At 38.9% G+C, this 14,709-nt stretch overlaps 2 protein-coding genes across 2 annotated transcripts; one reads left to right on the top strand and one right to left on the bottom strand.

Moving 5' to 3' along the window:
• Positions 1-2,007: 2,007 nt before the first annotated feature.
• LOC142902143 (tubulin beta-1 chain) lies at positions 2,008-4,870 on the bottom strand. Its single transcript, XM_076046986.1, has 4 exons — positions 4,743-4,870; positions 3,485-3,593; positions 3,280-3,390; positions 2,008-3,178 (listed from the first exon to the last, which is right to left on the bottom strand). Exons 1-4 carry the CDS (start codon positions 4,797-4,799, stop codon positions 2,112-2,114), a joined length of 1,344 nt encoding a protein of 447 aa, XP_075903101.1. The 5' UTR covers positions 4,800-4,870; the 3' UTR covers positions 2,008-2,111.
• Positions 4,871-7,863: 2,993 nt separating this feature from the next.
• Positions 7,864-13,965, top strand: LOC142902250 (leukocyte surface antigen CD53-like). Its single transcript, XM_076047153.1, has 8 exons — positions 7,864-8,024; positions 9,042-9,119; positions 9,610-9,798; positions 10,016-10,090; positions 11,202-11,312; positions 11,879-11,986; positions 12,093-12,176; positions 12,526-13,965. Exons 2-8 carry the CDS (start codon positions 9,057-9,059, stop codon positions 12,592-12,594), a joined length of 699 nt encoding a protein of 232 aa, XP_075903268.1. The 5' UTR covers positions 7,864-8,024; positions 9,042-9,056; the 3' UTR covers positions 12,595-13,965.
• The last annotated feature ends 744 nt before the right edge of the window (positions 13,966-14,709 follow it).

A 14,709-nucleotide genomic window follows, 5' to 3' on the forward strand; every position in this document is an offset into this window, starting at 1 on the left:
AAGTTTTCCGTTAGCTTGGCCAAGTCCCAAACGGACTGTGTTGTAATTCCACGGCTCTTCTACGATTATACGACCATTCAACGAGTTGTAGCACTACTGCCACCAATTGGTATGGAGTGTGAATCCCATAATCACCGGAGTCGTAAGAGTAGGTACTGTATATTCCCTTGAATTACCAGTGCCTGTTGTTTTTTTTGTTTTTTTAAACATAGTAATATTTTAATTCTTTAAAAACATTTCTAGGTCTCTGAAAGTGTAGAAGGCCCTGAATTATCCATAGGTGTGCATGTGAGTGTGAATGGTTGTTTGTCTCTATGTGGCCCGGCGATGAACTGGCAACTTGTCCAGGGTGTCACCCTGCCTTTGCCCTATGACAGCTGGGATAGGCTCAAGCAGATCCCCGTGACCCTGAATAGGAATAAGCGGGTATAAAAGATGAATGAATGAATGAATGAATTTAAAAATGAGAAGCTAACCAATCCATTACCCAGGGTTAAATAACTTGTTTCCAACTGAAAGATAATCACATATACAGCAATCATCCATTAGGAGGCTCTTACCTATTTGCTTGGTTAAATCCAGGTGGGTTTTTTTGGCCAGGTAGTGAGCTTTACTGTCAATGTCCGCTTTGATCCAGTACGCATTTTTATTTTTTAAAACAACCATAATCAAACAAAGTATGGCTGGTCGTATAAAATGACAAGGCAGGCCAGATTTTGACTGCTTAAATTATAAATATAGCCATAAAGATTGGTGACAAATCAAAAGTAGAAAAGTTCGCAAAGATATACCCAAAGTGCTTTACAACAGTGTAGGAAAGAGATAAGCATTAAGGAAACAAGCAAACACACAATGAAACAATGAAATACACAAAAACTCAGTAGATATTGTGCCAGCAATACAAGGCATTAAAAGCCAACCAAAATTGAATGGGAAATAATAAAAGGACCCCCAGCCATGATTAAAAGCCATCCTTGAGAGAGAGAGAGAGAGAGGGGGGGGGGGGGGGGTTGGGGGCGGGGGGGGAAGACTTTCGGTTCACTTTTTAAAAGACCAAGATCAGTCATGGTATGAATGTCAGAGGGCAGCTTTCACAATCAAGGAACAGCAACAACACACGTCGACCTCGGAACTTCAACTGTGGATGTGTTTTGTAAAACATGGGCATAAATATCTTTATAACATATAAAGTTTAAAAAAATCTTCACAATGTTATCAAATAACTGATATGCAGAGTTTCTGTCCCAAATATGACCAACAATGTTGTTCCATCAGTTTGACTACTGTAAACGCCATCCTTTTGATAACATTAACCTTAATTGACTAAATCACTGCACCTTGCTCAACTTTGCTATGCTTATCAGGACAATAGTTTTTGTTCATTTGCTTTGTATGTCCACTTGCCAAACAGTAAAGGCGCTGTGGTTTGAGTTGTTACATAATTTCAATTTAAAATGATCAGAAAATACTTAGCTCAAATCTCAAATTAGATTATTATAATTTAAAGAGCTTAAATAACCGTTTACATAACTTCTATTTTTTATGTATTACCAATACTAGCCAATACTATTAAGATGGATGCACTGTTCTCTCACTCATCCAGTTTCAGAATCCTTCCATCTTAATTCCAACCCGAAAAATCAAGATGGCGTCATCCATCTTTGTAGTCATCAACAGGAACATTATGCGTTCCAGAACCAGACGTTAATCAAGTAAGATTAATATTCATAAAGCCGCACTTCTTAAGCTTGTCTGTTTATTTATTGTCTGCATTACTGACATACATTTCAAGTTCTATGCAAAAAAAAAAAAACATTTTATCAATTGACTCAAGTTATTGTAACCACGTTCCACTAAAAAGGAAAAAATAGAATAAAATGTAGTGTTAAACTTCATTGAGACTTTTTGCCACTGGTAATTCTTGAAGAAACTATGCCAACAGAACAAAACACATTTAATCACCTCATGTCAATGTTACCCATCCAAAATAAAGTCAAAAACAAGACATTTTCAGTTTTGCAGAATCTTTAATTAACATTTACAGACAGAACAGGAAAATGGAAACATCAAGGCAGAGTTAAAGTGTTAAAAAAAAAAAGGTGGAAAAAGATCTAGGCCAAGTCACCATCTTCTTCAGCCTCTTCATCAAACTCGCCTTCTTCCTCAGCAGTAGCATCTTGGTACTGCTGATACTCGGACACCAGATCATTCATGTTGCTCTCAGCCTCAGTGAACTCCATCTCATCCATGCCCTCACCAGTGTACCAGTGAAGGAAAGCCTTGCGCCTGAACATGGCTGTGAACTGCTCGGAGATGCGCTTGAACAGCTCCTGGATAGCTGTGCTATTTCCAATGAAGGTGGCGGCCATCTTGAGGCCACGAGGAGGAATGTCACAGACGGCAGTCTTGACATTGTTCGGGATCCATTCCACAAAGTAGCTGCTATTCTTATTCTGCACATTCAGCATCTGCTCATCCACCTCCTTCATTGACATGCGGCCACGGAAGATTGCAGCCACGGTCAGGTAGCGACCGTGGCGAGGGTCGCAGGCGGCCATCATGTTCTTTGCGTCAAACATCTGCTGGGTGAGCTCTGGCACTGTGAGTGACCTGTACTGCTGGCTACCTCGGCTCGTTAGGGGGGCAAAGCCTGGCATGAAGAAGTGCAGACGGGGGAATGGCACCATGTTCACAGCCAGCTTGCGCAGATCAGCGTTAAGCTGCCCAGGGAACCTTAGGCATGTGGTGACACCACTCATGGTAGCAGACACCAAGTGGTTGAGGTCGCCATACGAAGGGGTGGTCAGTTTCAGGGTACGGAAACAGATGTCGTACAGGGCCTCGTTGTCAATGCAGTAGGTCTCGTCAGTGTTCTCTACGAGCTGGTGGACTGAGAGTGTGGCATTGTAGGGCTCGACGACTGTGTCTGAAACTTTTGGGGAGGGCACCACGCTGAATGTGTTCATTATGCGGTCTGGGTACTCTTCGCGAATCTTGCTGATCAGCAAAGTGCCCATACCGGAACCGGTTCCACCGCCAAGGGAGTGTGTGAGCTGGAAGCCCTGCAGGCAGTCGCAGCTCTCTGCCTCTTTCCTCACTACATCCAAGACAGAGTCCACTAGCTCTGCACCCTCAGTGTAGTGGCCCTTGGCCCAGTTGTTTCCAGCACCGCTCTGACCTTAAAGGAAGAAAGAAAAAAAAAAAAAAAATCATATTGTATGTTAGTTGAACGGTTTAACCAATTATTAAAAGAAAATGTCCACACATCTCAATACTTACCAAAGACAAAGTTGTCTGGTCTGAAGACCTGACCAAACGGTCCAGATCGGACAGAGTCCATGGTGCCTGGCTCCAAATCCACCAGCACAGCACGGGGAACGTATTTTCCTCCTTGTGAAAAAAAAAAAAAAAAATGAAACCGTGTCACTACACATATTCAATACTTATTGTATCATGTGCAACAGCCCACTGAATTTAAACTTACCAGATGCTTCATTGTAGTAAACATTTATTCTGTCCAGCTGCAAGTCACTATCGCCATGGTAAGTACCAGTTGGGTCAATTCCATGCTCATCACTGATGACCTCCCAGAACTGCAAAAAGAGCACATTTCAACTGCATTATGCAAAACAGTCTTGATAAAAGGAGTAACATTTTAAAAACCTGTGACGAATAAACTGCATAAAAGCTGTCAACCATTTCATAGAGGGACTCTATGGTAACACAGTAGCCAACTCCTCATGTCAAGGAGGGCAGGCCTCACTTTGCCCTTTAAAATGACAAAACGCATGATATGCAGCTGTCCTGCTTCTTCAAGCAAACTAGGGTTCAGAACATTTAAAGGGATCTTTCTTTTAGGCACATGGAGCACTTGTTTAGTCAAGCAACAAGCCCATTCATTACACGTCGTCAAGCGGTACTTCGTGAAAAAGAAATGGGTGGAGTGTATTTAGTCAGGTTGGTGGCAAATGAACCCCGCAACTTAAACCCCCCCTCCCCTCCATCCTCCAGAAATCTGCACAAGCATTGTCGGGACCAAATCCGGACGGCTTCTCCCGCCGCTCGAAATTCGGCGGGCTCGGCCTGCCACCTCATTGGCTGCAAGTCGCGGCATATGGATTTGAAAAAACATGTTACGTCACAACGCAGCGCCTCAAACTACCAACCAACATCCTCTACAAATAGCGTAAAAAAAAAAAAAAGAAAAAAAAAATGAAAATAAATAAATAAAATAAAATAAGAATTGGGCCGGTTCCAAAAAGGCGTTGCGTCAAAGAACAAATAAGAGACCGAAATATTTTAAATACATTTCTTTCTCAGAATGACTTTTTTGGGTCCAATTTATTAGAAAGCGTAAATAATTTGGCGATATATATAAATTAGACCTCAGAATAAATATAACTACCCATCTAGCTTTGCACGCAGTATTAAGAAAGAAGTTAAGAGGTAAATTCCGCTTTTCGGTCGTGTCTAACCTGATTACAATCGAAATAATATTTTTTTGAAAAAAACAACGAAATAATAAAAGTTTAGATTAATTTCTATTCCATTGTGTCGATTCAGGCGTCTTTTAATCCATCGACGCGTTAACATTAGCTTCAAGGCGATTCAGAAGCGACTGCTGGGCGCAGGGTGTGGCTGTACCAGCGGGCACAATGAACCGGCTGCAATGTCTGCTCAAATCCCTCATCTCACGAAATTGACGCCAACGGTGACATTCGATCCTACATCAATCTACTAACCTTGGCGCCGATCTGATTTCCGCACTGGCCGGCTTGAAGATGAACGATTTCCCTCATTTTTGTTTTAAAGGTTGACGATGCCCAGACGTGAACTGCTGCACTCTCCTTTGTATGATTCTGCAAAATGGCGCGAGTCCCTGATTTATACCAAAACAGGGCCCCGCCTTTTCCTCCCGAACTAAAGTCGTCATTGGCCGAATTCGTGAAAGTAGTTTACAGACAGAATTTTAAACCAATGAAATCTTGACATTTCTCACCGTTATAGGGCATCTTTGCCTGTCAATCGAGGTTTTTTTTTTTCCTCAAACATGTGACGGCCGGGGTAGTTTGGCCTACTTCTGTCATGATCATGGAAGCGCCTGATACCGGCGAGTCATTTCCACATTTCATTGGACGTTTTAAAATCTGGTGAGCCTCACGCACGCCTAATGGGAAGAAAATTCGTCGTTTGCGTTATCCCCTTTCCCTCTTACACGTTGGTCTCGAAAAGCACTGCAAGGTGACTGTGCAGTTTGGCACCTTCCACGTGGCGTACTTTCAAAATACAGTCGTCCAATGTGTGGAGGTTACCCTCTGCTGGCATGAGCACACACGACTGGTTTGTAACAATAACTCCTCTTCGGCTTAATTCGTAATAAAGTGAAGCGTCCATATACATATTGTCTATTTCACAAGACGAATAAATTCAATCATTGCAAGCTGCCTGTTTTACACAATTTAGTGTCACTGCAAATGTTTGGAGACATACAGAAATGTTTTTGAAATAATCAGAGCGAAGATGAGGTTTTTAAACATGAGCAATACAGTTGTAATCGCAGGTTTGGATGCAGAATAATATGTAAAAAAAAAATATAATAAAAAAACAACAACAATCATCATCTGTTCATTGCGATTTTACCTTTTTAATAGCGTTTTAATTATTTTTGATTATTATAGTAGCCTTTCCTTTCTGTTTTCATGTATGGACATAACTTCGAAAAGGGAAATACATTTTATTATGACGCCAGCAGTAGAGCTCTGTGTAAGTGAGTACACCCTGGTGGCTAAAGGCGATACTGCACGTTGGGCCGAAAAATCCTCTGGGTCGCCATGTTTTTTGCTTCTGGTCTGTGAAAATATGTGAGTGCACGCTAAGCAGAGGCCGAAGGCAGCGCCCCAGTCTGCCACGTTTTGTCTTCTGTTGGTATATACCAGTCTGTTTACAAAACAATTTAAGCCCCAAAAATTTTAATTTAGCTTGAATCACACCTGAATATTGATAACTGTATTCAAGTGTTACTTGACTGTGTTACTTACCGTTTAGTCAGTGAGACTAAACGGTCACACCAAGGTAATAATGAATTCAGTGAACCCAGGTTTCTTCAATATTGGGAGAGCACACACACCAAAGGGGCGTTTTTTTTGCAGCGTCAGACCAGACACAGGCAAGCCCAACAGTTGTAGCACCATAGCTACAGATGTATTTTACGAATGAGGAAGACAATATAACATATAATAAAAGCAATAAAAAAAAAAAACACACTACCTGCTTCAAAGTGCAGATAGGCAAGCCAACTGCATAAATGTATATTCACATAAATGCAGACATGAGTAATTCTTTTATTTAGATTCAGATCAAATCCTGCATGACTCAGGGATATTCAACTGGAGATGCTAGCAGGGGTTTTGATGCTTGTTATGTTTTTTTTAAAAAAAGAAACACAGATAGATTATCTAAGCATACTACAACTACAACTATCAATCAATTATATGCAAAAATACTGCCACAGCCTCTGTGTCTCCCTGGCAGGAGCCGGAGAACGCAGTCCTCTGTCTGTAGGCAGGCCCGTTTGCATGACGGCCCGATCTGGCTGCGAGGATTCAGTCAATAGATGTCCCTCCCTGGTTCTGTCATATCCATGACTAGGCAGTCTGCCTTATTTGTGAATTCCCCTCCCTCTCTCAGCTGTTTGTTTCTCTCTCGCTCTCTGCAGGGTAGGTCTCAGGTACAGGCAGCTGCTGATGGTTAAAGACCCCAGTTTTTCCAGCCAGATCAATGCATCGTCGATACTTCTCAGAGAACTTTACTAAGCAAGTTCCCCTTGTGACTTCAATAAATAACTGTTAGCCTCTCGTGTCAGGAAAACAATCCACAGGCCTGCAATGTGCGCTGTCTCCCTGGACTCCCTCCTACTGCAAGTCTCCCCTCATCCACCATCTACCTGCCTTCAGTCAGCGTGCTTCCCACTTGCTCTCTCTTTTGACTGCTAGTTTGAAATAAACGGTCAAAAGTCTGCCCCCACTCTGAGTTGCGCCTTGGTCCAACCTTCCTCCACCTGACTGTAACAGGTTCTGCCTCCTTCTGGTTCTCCCCCTTAAGAAGTCCAATCCCCCAACACAAATCTCTTTTCCATCACATCACTTTAAGTGTATTTAAACTTAGTTTTAGATATAATTAAACAATTATTATATCTATATTATACAAAAACACATACACACACACACACACACACACACACACACACATATATATATATATATATATATATATACTGTATATGCCATATATATATGTATTTATATATGTATATACATATATATATGTATATACATATATGTATATATATATATATATATATATATATATATATATATATATATATATATATATATATATATATATATATATATTTATAAAGTATAATCTGGGAACAGATACAGTCAGCAAAGCAGAACAAAACACACTAGGTCTGGCTAGACCTCGCTAATGCCTATGGGTCTGTTCCCCACAAGTTTATTCACATTGCTCTCAGCTCCTTCCACGTACCACCACACATCCAGAGCCTGGTAACAAGGAACTTCCGCGTTTGCTACACAACCCAGCAGATCATCCTGATCGGTGGAAGACAGATGGTCAGTGGTGTCAGATCCCAGTCAGGCCAACGCCTCCCTGCCCTCGGGCGCTACACGGGTGACGTCACCACCCTCCTCCAGACAGCTGCGTGCAAGTGACATGTCTGTCTGAGAGCAGAACACCAGGAGTATCTGTCTTCAAGGCCTACACCTTGTCTGCAATGAAAAAGACAAAATGATGCAAGCGAGTTGTAATTATTCAAAAGGTTAATTACCTGTCTACCTTTAGGCTGATCAGAATGACACTAGAAAGCACCGGGTGACTTTCCTTCTTTCTCCGCCCACTTGTTGTCGGTTGACACACAATGTTTAAAAACCCAAAGAAAACATCGCAACACGGTTTCCAATGACTTTTACTGGAAAAGCTCTCGGTGCAGTACATTGTGTGAGGTAAGATCAGTTTCATTTTCTGTATGTTGATTGTCAGGAGGTCGTCTCTGACAATGACCTTAAACCTGTCAAATACATGTCAGAAACTGTTGACCATTATAATTAGGAGAAGGCAATAAATACGGCTTTGCATTATTTAAACTAACTAACTAACTAAACTACTCTAATAATATATGTGGATAATTAATTCCACTTGTAAGAAAGAAGAAAGTGAAAAAAAATTAATCTGAGCGCATTTTTGAATGGTGCCAGATATCTGAAATTGTTTTACTATTATTTGACAAACATTTTGTTTTGTCCTAAAGCATGTAAAAAAAATTTTTTTTTTCCAAGTTCAGACTTTGTATAATACAGCAGGACTTTCATAATATGTTTAGTTTTTTTTAATTATCTAACTAAGAGTAGCAGTGGACATTTTGGATTTTCACGCTTTATAGGTTTAATTATGTGGATGGCAATTGCTTGATTTTGTGTATTTCTAAAAAAAACCAAAAAACAAACAGATAAATTGAAAAGAAAAACCTACTGGAAAGGTTAAAGACTGTGGATTTAATCCCTCAATTTCAAGTGACACTTAGATAAAACTTGTATCAGCTACAAAGAATATGACAATTTAGATGAATAATCAAAGATACATTTCCTTGGATAAATTAGTGCTGATTCTCTTGATCACTTTAAGAACACCGATTATGGTGTTTTTGGACATCTAGTCAAGTATTATTTTGTATTGTCTTCAAAGGACACCTTTTCGATGCGTCACAAGCTCTGACCTCAAATCAGTAGTGCGAATAAAAATATTTAGTCAGAACATATTTAGTTGAAAAGAGAAAATACAGTCTTTGACATAAGCTGCAGAATTGCAAACCTAGTTTAATCACGAGGGTAAGTAAAAAGAGTGATAATCCTCGACTTGGGGACCATTATGACTTCTGAGTGTTGCCATATTAAACAATGGTGTTGTGTAAACAACTTTGCTCCAAGAGTAGCAGTAACGTTAACATTTAACATCTCCTCCAGATATTTCAGTGAAAGATGAATACCTCCTGTGTGAGCTGGTTAAAAACCACTGTGATAAATCTTAACTTCCTTTGTTGGGTAAGTCACTTATCACCTCCATCCACTGGTATCCACTACAATAAAAAAAAAGAAAAGAAAATGATAACAAATATCCAGGGCACATATAATTGGATTACAGGTTTATTAAGAAGTTGGGATGATAGAAACAGTATCAAAGGAAATCACAGGAACAGGATTAAGTTTTTGTTTTTCATTTTCACAAATATGCATGGTTATACACTATATCTCTGTACTGTGGACTGCGTCTATCAAATATGCAATATAACACATGTTGCCCATTTTGCTTAAATGAAGCTAAAAAAAATTTGCCTGAATGTGCATAATGCATAATGCAAAAACAAAAACAAAATAAAACAAACCAAAAACTGTTTCAGTGTTGCTGGCTTTCAGTAAAATGCTACATTTTAATGTTGCTAATAACAATGACAAGACTAAGAAATTCATTACGAGCAAATACAAGGCTTATCCAAAATGTTAACATTTTTAATGCTTTTTTTGTGTGCTGTAGCTGTGTAGTGCATTTGTGGTGGCATTTGGGGAATTTCAAATGATCCACTCCAGGTTCGCCTCCATCAGCACCTCATTCTGGCCCATCTACCCTGCCAACACTCTTGTGGTGACAGGTGCCATTGCCACAGGCGTGTGTTACCTTGGATTTTTGGGTAGCCTGAGAGAGAATCGATGCATGCTCATCAGTGTAAGTACGAGGCCGTGTTAATTATTGATATATTATTAATATTTATATTGGACTATGCGTAGTCATACACTGGGTCCCCACCAAAGCTGGCATTCATTTCCATGAAGAGAGGTTTGAGTATTTGATTTGAGTAATATAATATAATAGCTTCTGTGTACAAATAACATGTTAAGTTACATGTAGTAAATAAGTTGCTAATGTTTCAAATCAATTGCAGTTTTTTATCTTGCTGTTCATCCTGATGCTGGTAGAGCTGGCCATGGCCATCATTTTTCTGGTCTTCAGCAGGCAGGTAGGCAAAATTCTTTCAATTCTTTCTGTTTTTTCTGATCTAATTTCATCAAATACAGAGACATTTCTTTTGCTAACAATAAACAAACACAACATGTTTTGCTGCTTTTGAAAAAAAATGTTTTTTTTTCAAAACTAGTATTGAATCACATAGATTAAAAAAAAACTCATTAAAAAAAATCGTCTTTCACACATTGATTGTGATTTATGGAAAGAAAAGTGAAATGCAAACTGTGGAACTTATACTTGCAACGTGTATGAATATACGCAGAACTATACTATGACCATCAAGTGCTGTTTTTTTAAGTCACTGAAACCCAGACTGTTTTGTTTTGTTTGTTTTTTTGTTTTTTCATTTGAACTGAGAAGCAGCAACATTGAAATAAAGCAGCGCTAATAGAACCTAGTGAAGGCAGTACTGCAGATCTATGTTTTCAGTACCCTTCATAACCGAAGGAACAGCGACAGGTGACATTTTAAGAGGGTGGCAATTGTAACATTTTAGAAATTAGGGGCTAATTGGAAAGGAAGACAAATGATCCTTTATTTATCTTCAAGGACCTCTTAATATATTTTTAAATACTTTTGATCCTTGTTTAATAAAGTGCTCAGTCATTATTTTTTATTGAAGGTAATGTCAGCCACTGTTAATTTTTGATATCATCAGTTTTTCTTAATTGTGTACTGAGCCTTGCAAAAATATTTTTGCAATTTATTTCATTCAGGTTATTCTGTTTATTGAGAGTATTGAGTTTATTGATTCTTTTTGTATTTACCTAGAAAGATTTCAACAAATATACGTTAATTTCTCTAAAAGCCAAAGGAAATGTTTGAATTCCCAAATGTTTTTGTGAATCTCTCGGCTTCAAAGGCTGAGAAAAAGATTCCATATCTGATGTTGACAAAAACCTCAGGTTTTGGGAGTCATTTCAGGCCTTGATTGTGAGATAATAATCACCCTTAAACCTCAATCAGCCTCAGTCAAAACAATCCACAGATAAAAATCAACTATCAGCTGTTCATCTCAAACCCCCATTTCTTCCCATATATAATATGGACAGCAATATAATGGGGATAATGCCTTTGTGAATAACTGATCATCTTTCGTGCAGATTGATACTTACATTGAGAGCGATTTGAGGGTAAGCATGGAGATTTACAGAGGCTCCAGTCCGGATGGAAACCAGACCATTAAACAGGACTTTGACGATGTCCAGCATTTGGTAAAAATCAAGAAGTCTCTCTCATTGTTCATTTAACTGTTATCTGATGTGTAGTGGTGCTCTGATGGACTCCCAATTCTGACCAATCATCTCATTGTGTTTACCAAATGCAGCACTGGCCAATACCTATGAGTTACCTCAGGGTTCATTTATAGTGATGTCATTAATTGATTGAAACATTTCAAAACAAATACTATGTGGGCCGGCGCTAAGACTTCAATCTATTTGTCATTACCTTGGCCGAAGATTCTGAATATCTCAGACATCTTCTTTTTTAAATTGAAATTAGAAATATCTAAATGAAATGTAATAAATGTTCCATCTGTGCCAAATGTGCTCTTCATTGTTGAACAGCACCATCCCTCTCATCAGACACATGTACAAAGCTGGCTGGAGCAGATTGTGTGTGTGTCTTAAGACAGGATGAGAAACAAGTGTCACTAAAAGAAAGAGAAAGAAAAAGAAAAGCTTTTTCCACAAAATTAAAGAGTTGCATTTTGAAATGTTTATACTAAGGCAACAGAGTTATCTCTTCTACTATGTAATGTAACATATTTTTTGAACAGTTTCAGTGCTGTGGAGTCAATGGCTTGCAAGACTGGGGGAATGACATCCCAATCTCCTGCTGCACCAGAGACCCCTGTGACGTCCTTGTCGACAGCAACTGGCAGGAGGTCACCTCCAGTCTATTCTTTTGCTGTAAAAAGCTGCACGCTTTGAAAACAATTTACTGGTCTCACACACAAAATAACACATTTTTATTCTATTTTTGTCTTGTAGGGTTGTCTGGTGAAATTGAGGGACTGGTTTTCGTGGAATTATAAGTGCACCGGCGCTGGTGTTGTAGCAATGTTTATCTTACAGGTAGAGTACATTTATTGTAATTCGGTTATTTCACATTGATATCATAAGCAAACACATTGCCCAGCCCACTGCGACGTCCTAATTAATAAGATTTATTATATCCTTTTCCCACTGAACAAAAATCCTATTCAAACCCCACAAACTATTGAGTCTTGAGGTTGGTAGGAGAGATTGCTTGATCGTCCAATACATTAGTGAATCAAAACTCTAGATTTTTAGATATTTTGCTAAGAGTAGGGGTAGCAACTCTATCATGTAGAAAAAAAAAACCCTTCAGCTTATATTGAATATATAACGTAAAATTACTTGATTTTGTGTGATCACTTTTCTTGTCCTTTTTATTTTACAGTTTATTTGCCTGTGTGTCACCATCCCTCTCTTCTGCCACTTCGGTCGACACGGACTGGGCTACAAATGAACAACAGTTTTCCAAATGGCAATAATCTGCAAATGATATCTCTCTTTAGGGTAACAGTTCCTTCTTTGTGGTCAACTATATCCTGTGTTGAAAATGAGCCAAGATAAATTGACAAAATAGTATTATATATTATTAGTATTAGTATTAGTATTATAGTATTATATATATATTATATATATAAACCGATATATATTTATATAGATTTCACATTTCACTATACCAACATGGTCGCAAGCAAAATCCTGCATTGATGCTTGCTTGCCTGGTTGCTATGTTTTACTGCTGTGACGACTTACTGTTATGTCCGGTTGCCAGTGTTCTCTTACTCCCTCTCTTTGCCTCCTCCTTCTTCTTTCTGTTCTGTCTCCTCCTGCCTCCCCTCCCTGTCCCAACCACTCAAAAGAAGAAAAAAGACAGCATCTGTATCTTGAAACCATCTGACTGGCTTATGTCCTCTGGCTTCAGGCTCTGCTTTTTTTCCCAGCTTGGCTTCCAGACCTGTTTTGTTTGTCACTCCTGCCAGACAGGAAAAGTGGAAAAAAAGAATAAATCCTGACCTAAACTATATGCGTGTTTAATCATTGCCACGTTTTCTAGTAAATTCATGTCTCATTTTGTCAGTACTTTAGAAGATAAGCTTCCTCGACATGGTATAAGTAAAGATAAAGGCCCTTTGAATCTGAGTTGTAATAAACTCTTTGGTGGTGGAGGGCAGTACTGTGTTATGTTGTTTTTTTTTTTGTTATTGTGACTGTTTTCAGCATTTTGAGATTTTCATTTTCCCCACTCAGTAAATTCTTCAGTGTAACATCTGTAACTCAAATAATGTCCCAAAGTGTTGGTGGAAATGTTCCTCGTTAAAAACAAAACAACAACAAAAAAAAAAAACATGGTGTGAAATGTACTTAGAACTTTTCTCCCATTTGCTTGACTTGAATCAAAAATGAAATGTATATTCTGTCTTATATACTTTTATAGTTGATGTTGCCCCCATCGGCTTGTTGGGTGTTAGAGATGAGTGTGGTCATAAACCTCCTCCTTTGCGTGATGTAATTACTTATTGAAGCAAGGAAAGTAGTGAGGAATTTAATCAATGTAACGACTGTCAATAACAATTAACACCCCTGAGGGAACTAACAAAGCATGTTGTAGTTTTTTGTAAATGAACACACACGTAACACACGTGTGGCTGCGCTTCGTGGAGCTTAGCTCAGCTTTCAATATTACCCCCAACAGACTGGTGGAACTGTTCATAACATGTAAATATCTTGTTGTTGTTTTTTTTTGTTTTTAATTTTTCCTTCTCTTTGCACTACTTTCTGTAATTAGCAAATTTCCCCAATGTGGGATTAATAAAGGTGTGCTATTCTATTCTATTCTATTCTATTCTATTCTATATTCCTTTGTTTTTAGAAAATGAACAGAAATACCATACAGGTTGAGAAAATATAATATAACGAATGGGTGTGCCAAGTCATCATTCTTCATTTTTGATCCATTAAAAGGGAGACATCTTTACGTTGGCTTCCATTTAAAGATCCTTCTGATTGCTAATAAAGTTCTCACTCTCCATGCTATATTCAAGAGCTTATAGAATTGTAGCATCCTCCTGGATCTCTTTGCTCGGATGATGCAGGTTTTAGCTTTTTGACTCCTTTATTTTGGGTCCGTCCCCCCGGTCTCATTTCATGGAGTAGACATAGTCAGTTTGTTTAAGAATAGACTAAAAACCTTCCTTTTTCATAAAGCTTACCAGTTAGGAACAACATACTGTCAGGTAAGCTGATATAGCCCTAGACCACTAAGGGAGATCTTTCCCTCCTGTTAAAAGGAATGCACTCATTAGCGTTATTGGAAAAAACAACAACAACAACAACAACAAACTTTTGGACACTGCTCTTGGCACACTAAAGGTACACTAAAGGTATAGTGTGTAACAGTGTGTAACATTTTGCCATCTATTGGTCAGATTTTAGATTTCAGCACTCATTCACTCACTCTCCCTCTCAGAAGCTTGCCAGTGAACTACGGTGGCCTGCGCACACAAACCAGGTTACCTCGAGAGCTCAGGTTGTCATGTGTGTTTAATGTGGATGCCAGGTCATTCGGGAATTG

Source organism: Nelusetta ayraudi, unplaced genomic scaffold, assembly GCF_046127955.1.
Source record: "Nelusetta ayraudi isolate G7.1 ecotype Tasmania unplaced genomic scaffold, CSIRO-AGI_Nayr_v1 ptg000092l, whole genome shotgun sequence".
Lineage (NCBI taxonomy): Eukaryota > Metazoa > Chordata > Actinopteri > Tetraodontiformes > Monacanthidae > Nelusetta > Nelusetta ayraudi.